Below are 19426 nucleotides of genomic sequence, written 5' to 3'. Positions count from 1 at the left end.
TTTAAAAATCCGTTTTAAATTGTTCAATTTGATATGCAGATGAAACGATTTATTTTCAAAAAAATTTAGTTTAATATTAAAAAAATAATAAATTTTTAAAATAAACAAAAAATTAAATTAAAAAAAATTATTTTTGTTTTTTAAATATTATTGGATCAATCTGAATCTGAGTCTGGGCTGCAGAACGAAAGAATTCGATTTGCTAATTATCGGTTGAAGATCTAGACCCAGATAGATCAATTTAAATAAAACATAAGGTCAATTAAAACAAACATGTTTTAAGACTGTAACAATATAATATCGAAAAGTTTTGAAATTGTCCTATTAATAATATGACTTATAAAATTGCGCTGGGATATGAAAACTAGTTATAATCATTAAGCTTTGTTAGTAGTACATACATATATTTCTACAGACATGTGACTTGGGATCAATGATGTCGTTATCACTCCTAAAGTAAGTCGTCTACTGTTGAACTTCAGTAGACTGCTTTAATTATAATTGCAAAGAAAAGAATAAAAGGAAAACTTTTATTATCTTTATAGTCACATGTTAATATTTTTAAAATAATAAAAACAAAAAAAAAAAAAAATACCGGGAACAACAGCCGTTAAAAATGAGTCTAAATTGAAAAGAAAATGAGTTCAATTGAAAATATAATTATTTGTTTACAAAATATTAATTTTATAATGTGATAACAATATGTATGTTTGTAAGTTAAGATTCAATTTCGAATTAAGAATGAAAATAAAACATCATGGAATTTTTGCCGAAAATGTTATGTTAGGACGAGTTTTTCTGATAAAGATAATCTTCATTATTTTGTTAAACCTGGTTTAATATATGTTTCATGTTTTTCAGTAATCAGTAAAGTTACTTATTATCTTAGTTTAACTGAGTGTAATTGTCGGTCTGCACTAGGATTTTTTTGGGAAACTTTTGATTTTACGTGAGAAAAAAAGAGAAAAATATCATACATTTATCTCTCGGTGAGGAGTTTCTCGTATTTGGATTTGTTATTCTTCTCATTTGTACAACAACAAATCAATGCAATTTACACGTAGTTTCTGAAACAAAAGTTTCTATGTGTGGACATTAAGGAAACTTTAAAAGAGAATTAAGAAAAAGTTTCGCAACAAAAGTTTCCTAGTATGGACCAGGTCTATGTGTGGACATTAAGAAAACTTCAAAAGAGTATTTAGAAAAAGTTTCCTAGGGCGAGTTTTTCTGATAAAGATTATCTTCATTCATTGGTTAAACCTGGTTTAATATATGTTTCGTGTTTTTCAGTTATCAGTAAAGTTACTTATTATCTTAGTTTAACTGAGTGTAATTGGCCAATTAAACTCAAGTTATAAGTGAGAAAACACAATTAACAAAAACAATAAAACAATGATTTCGGAAGAACAAAAACATAAATTTTTTTAAGTAAATTGCAATTTTTTTATTTGTTTTGTTTCATTAATTATTGTTTTAAATGTTTATTTAGCATTTTTCCAAAATTTTCCATTTTACAAAACTATTGTTTGCAAAAACAGCTGTTCATTGTTTATGTTTTTGAGTGAAAACTTGGCAATACTAACAAAGTTAACTGAGCTTAAATCTAAAACTGAAAAACACTATTATCTATTAAAGTCCGCCTAAATTTGTTTCGTGTTTAATCTAACAGCAAGTTAAGCCTAGTTTAACTGATGAGTAAGAAACCCGCCCCTAGTGTGGCAAGATCTAATTGGCCAATTAAACTCAAGTTATAAGTGAGAAAACACAATTAACAAAAGCAATAAAACAATGATTTCGGAAGAACAAAAACTTAATATTTTAAGTAAGTTGCAATTTTCTGATTAGTTATGTTTTATTTATTATTGTTTTCAATGCTTATTTAATATTTTTCCAAAAATTTTTATTTTACAAAAGTAATTTTGCAAAAAAAAAACAGCTGTTCATTGTTTACGTTCTTGAGTGAAAAGTTGGCAATACTAGCAAAGTTAACTAAACTTAAATCCAAAACTGAAAAACACAATCATCGGTTAAAGTCCGCCTAAATTTGTTCCGAGTTTAATCTAACAGCAAGTTAAGCCTAGTTTAACTGAGTAGTAAGAAACACGCCCTAAGTGCAAAAATAGTTAAAGGTTTACGTATTATTGTTTTTGCTGGGGTTGACAGCCCTTGGCCGAATAATTCGGGTCATTCCGGTACGCAGAACCGGCTGTCGGGATCGCTTTATGTTGTTGTGTACTTGTTGCTGCGGTTGACAGCCCTTGACCGATAATATCGGGTCATTCTGGTACGTAGAACCAACCGGCTATCGGGAAATGAACTATTTACATCAACATTGGTGATATGAAGATTTTTATTTATAAAATTTAAAAATATCTATTTGTTGCACATTTTTAATTGGATCCCTATTTAGGAAACTATTGTTGATTTAGGTTTTTATATCCTTTCCCTTTAAGAGAAGTGTATACATCTGTAGACTATTGACAAAACCACTTGTTTGAAAAACATTCTACAGGAGAGTAACGAAACACTTTTAACGTGTCAAAAAATCATCGAAATTTCGAAATAAGTTCAATGGTTTAATAAAAATACACATCTGTAGACTATTGATAAAACCACTTGTTTGAAAGACAATTTACAGGAGTGTAACGAAAAACTTTTAGCGTTGCAAAAAATCTTCTAAATTTCGAAATAAGTTCAATGGTTCAATGAAAATGCATACAAATGAATAAAATACAAAGGATTATTAGTTTTTATACAAGGAAAAGAATTGTATCCACTTCAACCTGTTGTTAAGTTGACAATCTTAGGCGATTAAGAATCGGGTCGTCCCGGAGTGGAGATCCAATTGTCGTGGGAACGACAACAAAGAGTGCTTTAAAAGGTTTCTAAATAACGAATGACTAATAACTACTTATTTCTACGTATATGGAGGCAAACAAAGTTTAAATGCAGTTAGCGCTATAATCGTTAGTTTTATTTAAAGATGTTATATAATGGTAGTAAATCATTAGGATTTACACTCAGAGAAAAATACCGCAAATAATCGATTTGTACTTAAAGACTGTAAAATTGTAAAAATTGTCTTCTTATGTCAAAATAAGAGGTTTTTATCAAACATCCACAGACATACCTTCATACATATCCCAGCAGTTCGATGGGACAGCCCCGAACTGACCACTTAACCTACCACTTGTGGTGGCTCCTAGCCACCTAACTACCTAGATGACCAACCATTTTAACATGGGCTTGTCCTACGAGGAAGTCAATCGTCACTCTACACCCTACAAAGAGACAGTAAAGGGGACACTAAAGTGACGACTGTCTTTATTCTCGATTACAAGGAGTTTATTTGTGATGAAAGACCAAAAACATACGAATTGGAGTCAGCCAGGTGGTAAGATATTAATGGAACTAAAACTTAAAAATTTCAAGTGTCTACTCTCCAGAATACTATGAGACAATAATGTGACGATTGACCCAAAAGTTATAAATTTGAGTCAACCAGATGGTGGCATATTAGTAGAAAATAATAATCATTTCTCCAAAATATGGGTAAAATAACTACTTTCGGAAGTACAACAAAAAAAAAAAACAACTTTTAAGAGTATAATCTCTAGGTTACTTGAGGACAGTAAAGAGACGACTGTCTCCGCTCCCGCTTACAAAGGGGACACTAAAGTGACGACTGTCTTCATTCTCGATTACAAAGGGTACATTCGTGACGAATGACCCAAAACATACAAATTACGATCATCTAGGTGGATAACTGTTAGTGGAAATTACTGTCTTTTTCGTATGCATTGACTCTTTGTCGAACTGCTGGGATGTATATATGTACATATGTATAAGTTTGCCATTCTATTGATAATTTACACAAATTAGTTGCTTGAAACTTATCATAACAATTGCAAACATAATTGCAATTCAAATATAGTATCAATTAAACGAAAACAATAAAATAACTAAAATTAAACACTTGAAGACATTTGAACAACCAGCTAGCTAAAACTGTATCATTTACCTGGTCCATGTAGACGAAATGTTATTACAAACACAAACAAATTGCATACCAACATCGAAGGAAAAGCTAACAGAATAAGAAGAAAAAAAACAAATAATTAGTAAAATAATATAAACAAATAAGACAGATAAGAGTCGGTGTTATCGTGGGAAGAACGAGAGCAATCGTTGACTGCTAGCCGTCAGAAAGAAGAAGAAAAAACAATAACAAAATGTCTCGTGAAATAAGATGAAATTTAACACACGTACTAAATGCTTTAGTAGACGACAAACAGATTGACTATTCTAAGTTAAATACTTGAAGAATATAATTGTTAATGTGTAGATAGATAGGGAAGACAAACGAACCGAAAGCCACATACAGATATCAGGCAACCAACCAACCAAACAACCACTCAGCCAGCCAGCCAGCCAGCCAACCAAGCAACCATCGATGCAACCAAACGACAGAACGTCATACATTGTAGAGGGAAAAATGTTAAAAGTTAAGTTTTAACCGAGCACAGTCAACAGTATTTCACGAGAGTTTAAACAAGAAAAACCTACATAAATAAAACAGCGTTTTAAAAATTATGTTATTGGAAAAAAATAACGGTCAATAAATAAATAATAGATAGCAGGGTACACTAATAGATAGAAAAACTTGATCAAAAACAAACAAGTGATAATATTTAAACTATTTATTGTAAATATTTGTAATTAAAAAAGAAAACATTAAAATAAAATTTATTGTAATTTTTTTTTATACAAAATTACCTTGTGCATTTTGAATACCGTGAAATTTGAGTAGTCAAATACAGTAACAACTATTCTAAAGTCTAGTATATGTTAAATAGTAAATATATACATATGTATAGAATAGATAGTATGGTAACAGTGCTTGTGTTTTAACAGTCAACTAACTTGAAAATCACCGTATTTGCGGTTGAGAAAGCCCTCTGTATTATAAACATCATAACAATCCTATTATACATAATAAAAGTATATTAAATATAAATAAAATTAAGAAAAAATTTGTTATTGTTTTAACATTCATAAGGTTTTTAACTTAAATTAAACACTCTCTAGTGTCTAGTGTCCAATTAGTTAAATAAACCTTAAAATGTTTCGCGCTTCCCAAATTGCTAGTGAAGAGAGTAAGTTTTTCGTTTGGACTAGATATTCTAATAAATATATACCAAATAAACAAGATAACTGAATTATTAAATAATAAAACTTTAAATCTTATATATAAAACATTAATTTTATCTATTTTTTCTTTCTTAAAGCTTTACCTGCTTTGGGTGTATTAACCCTAAAAGATAACGCATCAGAAATCTCAAAATTAACTTCATTAAAATCTAAACAAGGAAATATTAAAACTGAAGGTTATGGCCTTGTAACACAATTAACACCCAGAGGTATTAAATATCCTAGGGCCATAATATTTATATTAATGGCGAAATTATTTGAAGCCTTTGCTGCAAATGGTATAAGAAGTAAGTATTTTATATAGTTATTATATATTGTCAATTGTTATTGTTTTTTATTGAAAAAAAAACCTTAAAATCATTAACTTGTATTATCAACAAGTGTAAAGTCAGCCAAAAACAAACACCTACATTAATGAGAATAATATTGTAATTTTCACTTTGTTATTAGAAAAAAGTGCAATAAAATTCTATAAACATCATAACAATCATTAAAGTCTACCGTCTGTCCGTTTGCCTATTGTCTAGAGTTTAAATCGTGGTTTATAGTGTAGAGCTTGTACTACAGTATGGACTATACTCTAGTATAGTATAGTCTACATTCTAGTCTATAGTCTAATCTATAGTCTAGTCTATAGCCTAGTTTATAGTCTAGTCTATAGCCTAGTCTATAGTCTAGTCTATAGTCTAGTCTATAGTCTAGTCTATAGTCTAGTCTATAGTCTAGTCTATAGTCTAGTCTATAGTCTAGTCTATAGTCTAGTCTATAGTCTAGTCTATAGTCTAGTCTATAGTCTAGTCTATAGTCTAGTCTATAGTCTAGTCTATAGTCTAGTCTATAGTTTAGTCTATAGTCTAGTCTAGTCTATAGTCTCTTTTCAAGTCTAGTCTATAGTCTAGTCTACAGTCTAGTCTATAGTCTAGTCTATAGTCTAGTCTACAGTCTAGTCTATAGTATGGTCTATAGTCTATGATTTATTTTTGTCTATAGTATACTCTATAGTGTAGTCTATAGACTATTCTATAGTCTAGTCTATTGCCTAGTCTACATCTACATATATATTTGAATTTTACTAAATAATTATATTTTCACTGAGAATATCTTCTTCTGCAATCTCATAAAAATTTTAAAAAATTAATACTTTAATATGATTCATTAAAAAAAGATAAATATTAACCTAAAGGTGCATTATAAAATGTTTTTATTGTTATAGAAAATGGGTCCATGACGCACGCCTATTATAGTCTATAATGAAACCTCTGTTCTAGTAGTTTAGCTAATACTCCTTTCTGTCCTCAATCTCTTTTAGCTTCCTAGTTTCCATTTCTTTACTCTTCATAGCCATTGGTAATGGTTCTTCTAGAGCTTGTCTTACCTCTTTGGGCGCCATACAATTTCAATTGCCTCAACAGGCCAAACAACTGGCAGAATATTTTAGTCTCTACTATTTTGTGTATTATGTTGGTATATTTCTGAGTAAAATCTTACCACCCATGGTGAGAGCCAATACAACTTGTTTCAATAAGACTGGCTGTTATCCGGCAGTATTTGGTACTTTGGCTACGTCGTTTTTTGTAGCCTGGCGTAAGTATATTATGTAAAAAGTTTAAAATATTTAATATTAAATTGCTTACCTTAAAAGTAACCTTCTGCATTGGCAAATTGTATTATAAGGAAGAAAAGTTAAGTGAGGAAAATATACTGCTAAAATTCTATGGTTGTATTAAACATGCTTTGGCTAGGAAATGGTCTAAAAATGCTGGTGTAACGAAACGTTCCTATTGGCTGCACTATGCTGTGGGGAAGTATGAGGATAGTTTTGTTAATGATGTGGCTAAAGTTTTAAAGGTTTGATACTATTATTATTAGTTTAATGAAATTTTCTTATAATTATTTAAATTACCTTTTACTTGTAGCTGGCCAAATTATTTCTGCCTTTGCCTATATATTTTGCTTTATTGGCTCAACAGGATTCCAGTTGGACATTTCAGGCTTCACAAATGAATACGACCATTGTGCCGGGCGTAACCATACAACCGGATCAGGCCAAAGCTATGGGTCCCATATTTCTATTCATTTTAATACCTCTATGGCAGTATTTAATGAAACCTTGTTTGAAGTGTTGTTTCAACTATGAGCTGCAACCCTTGCAAAGTGTTACTTTGGGTGGAGTATTTTCAGCATTTTCTTTTATATGTGCTGGTGTTCTACAAAGATATGTTTTGGTAAGTTTACTTTGATTTCAAGAACCAATAATATAGAATTTGTACTTTCCTTAATATGTCAGTCTATGCCTTATAAATCGGTTAATGTTTTATGGCAAATACCACAATTTGTTTTGATCATGTTGGGTGAGTTATTGCTATCCATACCCGGTTTACAATTTGCCTTTACACAAGTAAGTTTTTTTGATTTAAACAGAATTTCATATAAAATATTACTCGCTTTTCACTTTAGGCTCCCGCTTCCATGAAATCGGTGGTTACAGCTGCCTGGTTTATAAATAATGCCTTTGGTAATCTTATTGTTGTGTTAATTACCGAACTGAACATTTTTCCCACTCAAAGTGATGAATTTTTCTTTTATGCCATTTTAATGATAGTGGCCATAGTTATTTATACTTTCTTAGCCTATGATTATGTTTTACAAGAACGTTTGGGTCATCATTATGCTAGTCAGAGCTCTTTGGAAGTCTCCGTGAATACAGAATCTACACCTTTATATAATTTAAGAGATGAAACACCCAGTACAAGTAATACGAATACACAAGTTGTTAATGTTTAAATGGTAGTATGTGTAGTATTAAATTCACCCCTATTTTGCATTTCGATTAAGTTTCCGCATTCAATTACGCAACGATCGAAATTTGGTATTCCAACTAAATAAAACGGAATCTTAAGAAAACAAGTAATAGTGATATATTCGGCTGTGCCGAATCTTATATACCCTTCACCATAATGTATTTTAAACATATTTGTTTTATAAATTTTAAAATTTCTGGGCTACTTTATTATTACAGCAAAAGCAAAACAAAAGAAACAACAACACTATAAGAAAAAAACTGGAAAAAAACAAAATACAATTGGCTTGTGTATTTTGTTTCTTTTTTAACAACAGGTCTTGGACCTGGTTCACACTATGAAACTTTTTTGAAAAACTTTTGATTTTGTGTGTGAAAGAGAAATCAACCATCTCTTTCTCCCACAAAGAAAATCAAAAGTTTCTCAGTGTGAATCAGGTCTAAACATACAAAACGCAAAAAAACAGAAAAAACAAAATAAACATCGCAAAAAACCAACCTGATCCAAATATACGAACAGAATTCACAAAAAGAAAACAAAATACATAACTCAATGAAGCCAACACAGATTCAAACATACAAAACAAAGTACACTGCATAATAAACCTAGCAGTTCGACGGGACAGTACCGAACTGAAAACTTAACCTACCACTTGTGGTGGCCCCAAGCCACCTGACTACCCAGGTCACCGACCATTTTAACATGGGCTTGTCCTACGTGGAAGTCAATCGTCACTCTACACCCTACAAAGAGACGATTGCTTCCGCTCTCGCTTACAAAGTGACGACTGTCTTCATTCTCAATTACAAAGAGTTTATTTGTGACGAAAGACCAAAAAAAATACGAATTGGAGTCAGCCAAGCAGTTGTAATTCAGGTCTGAGTTGGGGAACAACTCTCGCGTTTCTTAAGGACGGTCAGGCTTGTGCTTGTTGCTGGGCTTTCGACAGAATTACTTCTCACCCCGCACTAATTTAATGCACTACTTCGTATATCTGTTCTAAGTTATGCGTTGTATTCATTAAACGCGTGCTTTCGTTTTACATCAGAGTGAGGTTATGTTTTTTGTTGGTGGAGACCATAGAATACTCACTATATAACCTGGTGGAGACCATTTAAACTCAAATATGAACTGGTGGAGACCATTAATACTTTTGACGAAATCAAGTCCGGATGCTCCAACTTCCTATATGAAGGTATAGGTCGGTTGGTGGGGTTTTCTCTAGACAAACGTGTGATAACCTGGCAATATGAGTGCTTGATGCACCGCCATCCTAATTAAAACCCCCCCAAAAAAAGGAGTCAGCCAGGTGGTAAGATATTAATTCAACTGAAATACATTTCAAGTGTCTACTCTCCAGAAAACTATGGGACAATAATGTGACGATTGGCCCGAAAGATATAAATTTGAGTCCACCAGATGGTGGCATATTAGTAGAAAGTAATAATCATTTCTCCAAAAGATGGGTAAAATAACTAATTTCGGAAGTATAACAAAAAAAACAACTTTTAAGAGTATAATCTCTAGGTTACTTGAGGGCAGTAAAGAAACGACTATCTCCGCTCCCGCTTAGAAAGAGGAAACTAAAGTGACGACTGTTTTCATTCTCGATTACAAAGGGTACATTCGTGACGAATGACACTAAACATACGAATTACGATCATCCAGGTGGTTAACTATTAGTGGAAATAACATTCTTTTTCGTATGCATTGACTTTTTGTCGAACTGCTGGGAAACTAAATACATCCATACATGTACATCTTTTTTCCAATTCACAGTGTTGTTGTTGCTTATTTATCACAGCATGAAGAAAATTGTCTTTTTTAAGCTGTTGTCTCAGAGTTTTGCTCATATCTCCGTTATTTATGAACGGATTTTGCTAAATTTAAATAACGATCTTCTCGAAAGCGTATCTACCAAAATTATTATATATTCGGATCTCATCGATATCTGAGGTCCTTTAAAAACAGACATACAGACGAACATGACTTAATCGACTACGCTATCTATACAAATCCAGAATATATACTTTATAGGGTCGGAAACTACAAACGGAATAACAAACTTATATATAACCTTACAAAGGTGAAGGGTATAAAAAGAAACAATTCCATGTTATTTAAAAGGTTTACCATTGTATCTTGCATTACCAACGTAACTACGTTTCTTTTGTAAGTTGTTATTTTAGTGATAAAGCTTCAAATCAAAATGCAGAATATCAAAATTGCTAAAATAGAAAATTTCGATTCGAATTGAAATATAGAATAGGGGTGCTAATGTTATTTTAATGCGTAAAAAGTGATAGTTAAATTATTTTGTTGCTAGTTTTAAGAAGCATGAAACAAACGATTTTAATAAATAAAAGATTTTTATAAAATTATATTTATATTTAAAACTATAATAAAAATAAAGAATATATTTAAATATAAGGCAGGAATGTTTAAAAAATGTTCATAAGTCATAAAATTAATCTAAAATTTTGAATAGATATTGTATTTCCAATATGGTATCATCAGGTAAATCAGTACAATGGACGGCATTTAAGGTTTTACTAGAACCATACTTGGCTCTTAAAGTATGAGGACGTAAAAGTTTGGCTATTTCCTAAAACAAGTTTAAAAATTGTTTCTTAATTAAAAATCTAATACATATTTTTCTTTCTTTAGATTTAATATTAAATTGTTGCACCTACCGGATCCATAGGTCCACAAAATTTACGAAATTCTTCGTAACTACTTTTATTCGCATCTGTACAAACTATTTCCAAAGACATACTAACACCACTGGCCAACTGAGAAACCATAGGCTAGAAAAAGCAATGCAATGAAACCGTGACACTATGTTAACAGCCTCTTAAACTTACTATATACTCTGGCACGATACCTCTGTAAACTTCATAAAATTCACTACAATTCACCTTTTCCAAAATATGCATTCTTAAGGCGGTAATTTTGAAACCATTTGAAGTTATTTCCTTTATTATCTTACCCAAGTTACCCTCTTTAATGGCATGAGGTTTAATAACTGCTAAAGTGGAATTTTTTAATTGTACGGCAATTTGTAAACCACTTTGTTTATCGAAAAAGAAGTTAGTGTCCTAGAAAGGTATAACGTAGTTTTTATATAATTTCAAACACTAACAAATTGTAGAGGCCTTAACAGTAAAATATTATTTACAAAATTAACTTAACTTTATAATTTTACTTACCTTTATTAATAGCAAAGCATTCAAATTATTGAGAACAAAATTTTGTGATCTCTTAAATGTTATAAAGAAAATATAAACTTACCCTTTCAACATCCTCTTCGTTTTGTGAACAATAAACACCATTACGTATATCTTCTCTTTCAAATAGACTAATCAAAGCTTTTGGAATATCACTATTCACTTCATTTCGGGTTTGATTAACACAATTTTTAATCTTTTCCACAGCATTATCAGCGATTAATTCAAATCCTATAGAAGGACCCATTAGCAATTGATTCATAAGTACCCTTTAAAGAAAATTTATTAATTTATTAACATTTCTTTAAAATACGATCTCCCCAACTTACGAAGTTTGCACATCTCCTTTATTGCGCTCGTTTAAAAACTCTTTTACTTGGTCGGCGGTAAAGTGTACCATTAAACCTTTGCTTATGCTAAAATTACTATCAATTAATGAGCATAATACTAGACCCAAATGTTGTAGTATACTATTTTTGAGTAAAATAAAAGTTCTGAAATGAAATTTTTATACTTGAGTTAAAGAAAATTTATGGTAACAGAATTTTACTTACTTTTTCCGATATTTCGCTAAAGTATTTTTTGTTATATCATCACCATAGTCTACTATATCAAATTGTCTACCGAATACATTAATTTTGGAACCTACAAAAAAATCCCTTTCTGTTAAATCGGTCATTTTAATGCGTCTTAAAAATGTTTTCTTGGTACGTTGATCGAACTAGAAGGAAAGTTTTTATTTAAGTATATTTTGGAATATTAAATATATAATAATGGAATATTAAACCTACCACTTCTATGGTATTATCATGTGCATAGTATAAAATTGTAAAGGTACGTATTATACCAGCTTCTTCCTGATACCATTCGGCTGTAAAACAAAGACGCCTTGCATTGCTGGTGGCCTTTAAGAAAACATGTATATACAAAAAAAGTGTTATTTACGATAAAGTGATACTCAGAATAGGACTTTATACATATGTTAGTTAAAGACCGCCGCATAAAAGATTCACAAAATTATTTTTATATAATAAGAACCATATTCGAGATGAAATATGTTCCGATAGCATTATTATTATATGAGTTAATCACGATTAAAATTTCATATATTTTAATACATTATGTTCATTTAATTGATTTTCGGAAGTGTACCTTGTATAGACGATATGGCCAGCTATGTATGTATGAAATTTCTCATCATACTATACTCAGCAGTTCGATGGGACTGTCCCGAACTGACCACTTAACCTACCACTTGTGGTGGCCCCTAGCCACCTGACTACCCAGGTGACCGGCCATTTTAACATGGGCTTGTCCTACGAGGAAGTCAATCGTAACTCTACACCCTACAAAGAGACAGTAAAGAGACGATTGCCTCCGCTCTCGCTTTCAAACGGGACACTAAAGTGACGACTGCTTTCATTCTCGATTACAAAGAGTTTATTTGTGACGAAAGACCAAAAAAAATACGAATTGGAGTCAGCCAGGTGGTAAGATATTAATGGAACTAACATTTAAAAATTTCAAGTGTCTACTCTCCAGAATACTATGGGACAATAATGTGACGATTGGCTCGAAAGATATAAATTTGAGTCCACCAGATGGTGGCATATTAGTAGAAAGTAATAATCATTTCTCCAAAAGATGGGTAAAATAACTACTTTCGGAAGTACAACAAAAAAAAAACTTTTAAGAGTATAATCTCTAGGTTACTTGAGGGCAGTAAAGAGACGACGGTCTCCGCTCCCGCTTACAAAGAGGAAACTAAAGTGACGACTGTCTTCATTCTCGATTACAAAGGGTACATTCGTGTCGAATGACCCAAAACATACGAATTACAGTCATCCAGGTGGTTAACTATTAGTGGAAATTACATTCTTTTTCGTATGCATTGACTCTTTGTCGAACTGCTGGGTAGTGACAGGTTTAAAAAAATACCATAAAAATTCAATTTTTCTAACAAAAATTTAAAGATTTAAATTCGCCAATTCTGCTTTATTGCTAAACAAATTTTAAACCAATTTACATTTGTTAAACGGCTTACACTTTTATAAATACATTCTTTTTAACTTACCATAATTATTTGATTAAAAAAATGTTTTGCACCAAAAAAAAATTATCCATTTTCCTGACCGGCAAACAAAAACAAATCAAAATAAACAATGACAAATTCCGGTTGCTATAGCAAAATACAGTTTAGAGCCGAGCAAATATTTTTTATCGGCGTTAAATAACTAAAATAACTGCCACAGATATTAGGCGAATAAAAAAATCCACTGAGTTTATTTCAAACAAAATATTACCGAGCAGAAGTAGATGGTTTTTATAAGTAATATGCACTAGAGTTCTATAAATCGACTTTCGAACAATCGACTTTTTGTCGACTATCATTTATGAAAAAGTCGAGTTTGTAAATGAAAGTCGATAAGATGGAAAAAGTCGAAAACTCGAAATTAGTAGAAAAAATTCAAAGATAGTCGATAGTTAAATAGTCGGGAAAAACTCGAAAAATGTAAAAAAATAGTCGAAAATAGTCAAAAAGTCGTTAAGAGTCGACTATTTATAAAATACCAAAAGTCTAAAAGTCGACTTTTAACTAAATGAAAAAATGGAACAATAAACTTTTTGTCGAAGTCGACTATATTGTTCCAAAAAAGTCGATAACTCGACTATCATTTATGAAAAAAGTTGAAAAGTCGTTTTTGTAAATAAAAGTAGGAAAGTCGAAAAAAGTCAAAAAGTCGGAAAGAGTCGAAAATAGTCTAAAAGTCGAAAATAGTCAGAAAAAGTCAGAAAGTCGACTATTTATAAAATATTAAAAGTCGAAAAATCGACTTTTAATTAAATGAAAAAAGTCGAAAAATCGTCTTTTAACTAAATGAAAAAAGTCGACTTTTCGTTTCAACTATAGAACTCTAGTATGAACCAGGTCTTTGTTGTGACAACATAAACAATTAAAACAAAATAAGCCTAAAAACGAGATAAATGAAATAATATAAAGAAAATGTTAACCTTTTAGAAATTTTTCAACCAATGATGCCAGACCACTTTTGCTGCCATTTAAATTTTATATGGGATTTAATGAATTAGGGATTTCCCCTTTAAAGAAAATAATGCATACTAAATAAATATATAAATTGTTATAGAATTTATGACAAAAAAATATATGCAAATCCTTATAACAATAAAAAGCCATATTGATACATTTCTTTAATATTTTCCATCTTTTTTTGATATTTATAAAATTAAATTTTTATTTTGCAAATAACTCTTAATCGTATGCGGATTATCTTCCTTTATGTACAGGAAACATAAATTTAATAAGAATTTGGTATTTGTTGTCAATTTAACCTGTTTTTTTTGTTATCGTATTAATTTTTTTCTTAAGGAAAATTAAAAGAAAACTAAAAAAAAACCCATAAACGTACCTATTAATTGCAACATTATTATTTTGTGATTGTTCTTTTTTTAATGTAATTTTTTTCTGTTTATATAAAGTGTTTTAATTTTTTTCCTTTATATAGAATAATGCTGAAGCATAGTTCAAATATATTTAAGAATAATTTAAATATATTTAATTTTGTTTGTATAAGATTTGTTAATTTCTTCTCCATTAATTACTTAATCAACGGGGGGTATATATTGTTATTAGTTTTTTTCTTTTTCAGAAGTCAACATTATCTGTTTAAGGTGTAAATGTGTAATTTTGTTTTATCTTCTTGAATTTAAATATTTTCATTAGAGAATATTACAAATAAATTTTTTTGTTGTTTGTTTTTTTGTTTAAAAAGCAATTAATGTTCATGCTAATATTAAGAGAATTATTTAATATTTTAAAAAGAGTTTAACACTAAATAATTGTTAAACTATTTTTCTTGATCTTTCTTTTCCTCATCCTTTTTGTCATCATCATCGTCATCGTTTTGTGATAGACTTGGAATATTGTCATCTGAATCATCATCATCGTCGACATTGAAATCATCAAATCTATTATCCATGCCAGAACCAGTGAGCATGTCATTAAGTAGGAAATTTGAACTGCCATTGTCTGAAAATTTTTAAGAAAAATAATATAATTCTTTAAGTATATATTTAAAGTATATATATATTTTTATTACCTTCTTCATCATCGGACTCATTTTTCCATTTGGTGAAATTGGCTTTAAGGAAATGCAATTTAGTTTTATCATTGGTTAAGGATTTCCAGAAGGGACCTGATTCTTTTTTGTAAATAGTAAATTCAATACATCTGCCAATATTTTTACTTGTGACTTTTTCGGGATTAACAGGATTTAGGAAATTTAATGTGACTTCATATTTTTTAGTGGCATCTAAAGCATTGGTACCCTTGAATGTAAAATTATTTTCCGTCACACTGTTGGAAATAAGAGATTTTTAATGGTATTTTTTGAAATTTTAATGATATTTTTTTAAATTACTTATGTTCAATATCCTTGCATTCCACATCGATAATGACGTATAATAGATCACTTCTTTGGGCCCAAGAAATTGGTGGTGGTACAGTTCTGCGAACAAAAAAAAATTAGAAAAATCAATACAATTTTCTCTTGTTATAAATATTCAGCACGGTCATAGAATCCTGTTATTGTCGAAATTTATTTCAAAGGCGACCAAGAAGAGGTCCAATTGACAAAATAACTGTATTTTGTGATCGTTTTAACCGTTTTTGAACTTTATGACGCGATATCTCTATATGGTGAGATAGAGTAATTCACTGTAGATTTGCGTATAGCGCGCAGCTCAATTTTTTAGGAAATAAATTTGCGTTTCTGCTTGAGTTATTCAACAATATGATGATTTTAATATTCAATACTACCCTTCCCTGTCTACAAATACAAAACAACATTCATCTGGCATCCCTTTTACCACAAGAAAAAAAACGAAAAACAAAAAAAGAAAAACACAGTCTGCATGAAATAGCGGCACAACAACAACACCACATTGAAAAATAAAAGAAAAACTCACAACAAATTTCGAGAATATGCCAAATGACTAAACATAACCTCAAATAATTACTAATTTTGACAATAAACATAAAATAAAGTAATTAATTAAATTTAATAAATTAAAAAAAAACAAGGAAACTCTTATTCACCCCAACCACAATTAATAAAAAGCAACAATAACAAACATTTAAGAAACATGCAACTGAACCAGAAAAAGTGTACATAATGAATGCCGGGCCTTAGATGATGAGTTGAAAATACACAAAAGCAACAAAAACACGCGTTTAAACAAGAAAAACATGCAGTTACATACGAAAACGAAGTGGAATATTTTAAGAAATTATCATTAAATCAATTAAACATGGCTAAAAAGCCAATTTTAATTAAATTTATTTAATTATTTAAAAAAGAAGCCAACAAATTTAAACCCTTAAGAGTTTAGTAACCTACCGCCCTGAATTGCTATAACTTGGTGTTTGTACGTGCGTGTGTGCATTATAATTATCATACCATGCCTCCTCGTTTTTTTTGTACTTTTTTTCAATTCATTCATTCTATTTGGCACTTTGTGTAATTCCTCGTTTTTTTTAGCTTTAATTAAAATAATTTTTGTGTACATACCCTGCTGTTGGAGCCATTTTATAGTATAGAAGTTATATTTGGTTGTTTTTATTAATTATTAAAATATTTAAAGGTTTTTTTTTTATATTCCACACCGTAACTAAAAGCGTATATAATGAAAAAGTTTTCAACGCCTTTTTTGTCGCTTTTTTTCCTGTGTGTGACCAGCAGAATGAAATTTGCACCCGATCAGAGCCCTGTGCCGACAAATATTAACACCTGCGGCAGCCGACATTAAAATTATCAGCGACGGCTTAAAATCGACTATTAGTGAGCAAATTTTTCTGTTATATTTTCAAATGTTTCAACTATAATTTTTAATATACAAACGTTTTTTTGTAATATATACAATTAAACACAAATTTAAATTAAATTGAAAATTATACAATATTAATGATGAGTAAAGTTTTAAAGTGTCTAAAGCTAAACAATTTTCGACGGCTAGGTTTTTTGTCTGCTTTAAATCAAATCGGCGCAGATCTTAGCTACTTTGTTTTATTGGTATTTTTGTCTTGTCATTTTTTAAGCAATGTTGTTAATTGACAAGTTTCTTTTTAGATGGTATTCTAGCGATTTTAGTTTGAAAGCGTATTCAAGCGAGTTTTTTATTATAGAAAAACGAAAAATAAATAATTTTTGTATTTTGGTATAAAATTAATTTTTGTAATTAATTTTTTTTAAATTCAAACAATTTTGAAATTGAATACGTTCTACAAACTTAAAATGTATGTGCCTGTGTAATCCGGCACTATGCAAAATGACAGACGATCAAATAAATTTGCAAAAATGGTGAGACAACATGCAGCTCACGAAAAAATAAAAATTTTATTTCAAACAGATTTAGTTTAGGATTGTGTTTGTAGCAAACACTTTTGTGATTGAAATAAAAGCTAAATGTTGCGAATAGAATCGCGTAAACACGAAAATATCTTTTATCACTTTATGAAACACCCTGTTTTTCATTCCATATATTCTATCAGAGTTGAATAAATACATTTTTGACATTTTTTCCATTTTCTGTGTAGATTTTTCTCAAACCGAAGAGACACACACTCAGGTTGCTAAACGATTACTTAACCAAATTCTTTAGACTTTCTGTATTAATTTTGTATTTTCTTGTTAAACAAAAACTCCATATAGAATGTTCCGTCTTGCTGCCAGTCAAGTTTACAACGCTGCACGTAGCTCCATTGGTGTCACTGCCCGTGTAGGTGCTGTGCGTGCTGCCCACGGTCATGAAATCCCTGCCGAAGAATTCGACAAGCGTTATGAAGATTACTTCAACCGCTCCGACATCGATGGCTGGGAGGTGCGCAAGGGCATGAACGATTTATTGGGTATGGATTTGGTACCAGCTCCCAAAATTGTCGATGCTGGTTTGAAAGCCTGCCGTCGTGTTAACGACATTGCCTTGGCCATCAGATGGTTGGAAGGTGTTAAGGATAAGTGCGGTGACAAAACCGATGAAATCTATCCTTACATCATCAACAATGTACGCCCCACTCTCACCGAATTGGGCATTCCCACTCCCGAAGAGTTGAACTACGATAAACCCGAATTGGCCCTTAAATCTGTGTTCGATATGTAAAGAAAAAAAATTCCTTTGTATTTAGCAGAAACAGCAACAAAAAACAAAATTGTGAAGTGTGAGAGGCGATTGTCATTTAGACATAATTAGTTAAATAAATTATGTAAAAAAAAACAAAACAAAAAACATCTTGTGAAGACGCCACAAACAAATAAAAGTATTCATAAGATATTTACAAAAAAATACCTAGCAATTGGCCCTTAATTAACTCTGGAAGTTAACGAATTTTTCTTAACTTATGTAATCATATGGTAAGTATGAGTGTGTAGTGCTGTGTCGGTGCGGTTGTTCTTGTTGGACATTTGTCAAAATAGAGAGAAAAATAACAAGCGAACAAAAGTGAGGTTATGTTTAAAAATCAATCACGACATAATTATTGTTATAAACAATTCATAAATGTTATTGTTTTACTAAAGACAGCTTATGTTTTAATTAAATTAAAAGAAAAATTATAAAGATTTAGATTTTTATGTAGAAAAAAGAAAAACCGTTAGACATTTTTGTAAATATGTGAAATATTTGTAAACAAAATCAGGTGACCAGACTGCTAAAACAAAACAATACGGTTTATTAAAGATCAAAAGGCACAAAATACCATTATTTTGAAAGAAAATTAAAGAAAAGTGATAGCTTTTATTTGTTAGAATTGTGACGATATTTTATATTAAAATGAAGTACTTAGTGCTACTTTAAAAGTAGCACTAAGTCAAAAATTTCCAAAAAAAGAAAATAAAAATTACTTCCTGAAAATGACTTCAGATGTAGAGAATTTCGAATCGAATTAAAAGAACATCCTTCCTATGAAATCATTACTCCTTCACGTCTTTTTCAGTACAATCATGGAGTAAATTCTTCTTCCTTTACGCTTCTTTAGGAGTTCTTTTTTGCTAGGAATCAAATTTTTGGTTGAATTATCTACTATTTTATTGTAGTATGTAATTTGAAATTCTAAAAGAATTTAAATTTTAAAAGAAAGAAATGAAAATTATATTTTCTTGTAAAATCAAGTTT

General features: G+C 30.4%; 4 protein-coding genes across 4 annotated transcripts; 2 read left to right on the top strand and 2 right to left on the bottom strand.

Moving 5' to 3' along the window:
* The first annotated feature begins 4214 nt into the window (after nt 1-4214).
* LOC111678038 (solute carrier family 15 member 1) lies at nt 4215-8254 on the top strand. Its single transcript, XM_046947976.1, has 7 exons — nt 4215-5156; nt 5289-5514; nt 6521-6795; nt 6854-7059; nt 7128-7436; nt 7499-7609; nt 7669-8254. Exons 1-7 carry the CDS (start codon nt 5123-5125, stop codon nt 7993-7995), a joined length of 1488 nt encoding a protein of 495 aa, XP_046803932.1. The 5' UTR covers nt 4215-5122; the 3' UTR covers nt 7996-8254.
* Nucleotides 8255-10083: 1829 nt separating this feature from the next.
* On the bottom strand, nt 10084-13461 carry LOC111678042 (nucleoside diphosphate kinase 7). Its single transcript, XM_046950375.1, has 8 exons — nt 13314-13461; nt 12031-12144; nt 11794-11960; nt 11569-11733; nt 11304-11508; nt 10877-11110; nt 10706-10819; nt 10084-10617 (listed from the first exon to the last, which is right to left on the bottom strand). Exons 1-8 carry the CDS (start codon nt 13314-13316, stop codon nt 10480-10482), a joined length of 1140 nt encoding a protein of 379 aa, XP_046806331.1. The 5' UTR covers nt 13317-13461; the 3' UTR covers nt 10084-10479.
* A 979-nt stretch (nt 13462-14440) lies between these two features.
* Nucleotides 14441-17034, bottom strand: LOC111678018 (uncharacterized protein CG16817). Its single transcript, XM_023439251.2, has 4 exons — nt 16828-17034; nt 15679-15765; nt 15358-15614; nt 14441-15287 (listed from the first exon to the last, which is right to left on the bottom strand). Exons 1-4 carry the CDS (start codon nt 16842-16844, stop codon nt 15106-15108), a joined length of 543 nt encoding a protein of 180 aa, XP_023295019.2. The 5' UTR covers nt 16845-17034; the 3' UTR covers nt 14441-15105.
* A 698-nt stretch (nt 17035-17732) lies between these two features.
* Nucleotides 17733-18600, top strand: LOC111678010 (cytochrome c oxidase subunit 5A, mitochondrial). Its single transcript, XM_023439236.2, has 2 exons — nt 17733-17884; nt 17968-18600. The coding sequence occupies exon 2, from the start codon at nt 17969-17971 to the stop codon at nt 18413-18415; it is 447 nt and encodes a 148-aa protein (XP_023295004.1). The 5' UTR covers nt 17733-17884; nt 17968; the 3' UTR covers nt 18416-18600.
* Nucleotides 18601-19426: the final 826 nt, after the last annotated feature.

Source organism: Lucilia cuprina, chromosome 4, assembly GCF_022045245.1.
Source record: "Lucilia cuprina isolate Lc7/37 chromosome 4, ASM2204524v1, whole genome shotgun sequence".
Lineage (NCBI taxonomy): Eukaryota > Metazoa > Arthropoda > Insecta > Diptera > Calliphoridae > Lucilia > Lucilia cuprina.
The sequence above is the reverse complement of the archived record's forward strand: the minus strand, read 5'-3'. Positions and strand labels throughout refer to the sequence as shown.

Excerpts from the sequence above, each read along its gene's own strand:
- LOC111678038 (XM_046947976.1), top strand. The coding sequence starts at position 5,123 with ATGTTTCGCGCTTCCCAAATTGCTAGTGAAGAGA. Across the intron at positions 5,157-5,288 it reads CCAAATTGCTAGTGAAGAGA|CTTTACCTGCTTTGGGTGTA; the intron begins GTAAGTTTTTCG and ends TCTTTCTTAAAG. Across the intron at positions 6,796-6,853 it reads GTCGTTTTTTGTAGCCTGGC|TAACCTTCTGCATTGGCAAA; the intron begins GTAAGTATATTA and ends TTACCTTAAAAG.
- LOC111678042 (XM_046950375.1), bottom strand. Across the intron at positions 10,820-10,876 it reads GTATCGTGCCAGAGTATATA|CCTATGGTTTCTCAGTTGGC; the intron begins GTAAGTTTAAGA and ends TGCTTTTTCTAG. Across the intron at positions 10,618-10,705 it reads TTTGTGGACCTATGGATCCG|GAAATAGCCAAACTTTTACG; the intron begins GTAGGTGCAACA and ends AACTTGTTTTAG.
- LOC111678018 (XM_023439251.2), bottom strand. Across the intron at positions 15,615-15,678 it reads TGCAAGGATATTGAACATAA|TGTGACGGAAAATAATTTTA; the intron begins GTAATTTAAAAA and ends TATTTCCAACAG. Across the intron at positions 15,288-15,357 it reads TGAGTCCGATGATGAAGAAG|ACAATGGCAGTTCAAATTTC; the intron begins GTAATAAAAATA and ends AAAAATTTTCAG.
- LOC111678010 (XM_023439236.2), top strand. The coding sequence starts at position 17,969 with ATGTTCCGTCTTGCTGCCAGTCAAGTTTACAACGCTGCACGTAGCTCC.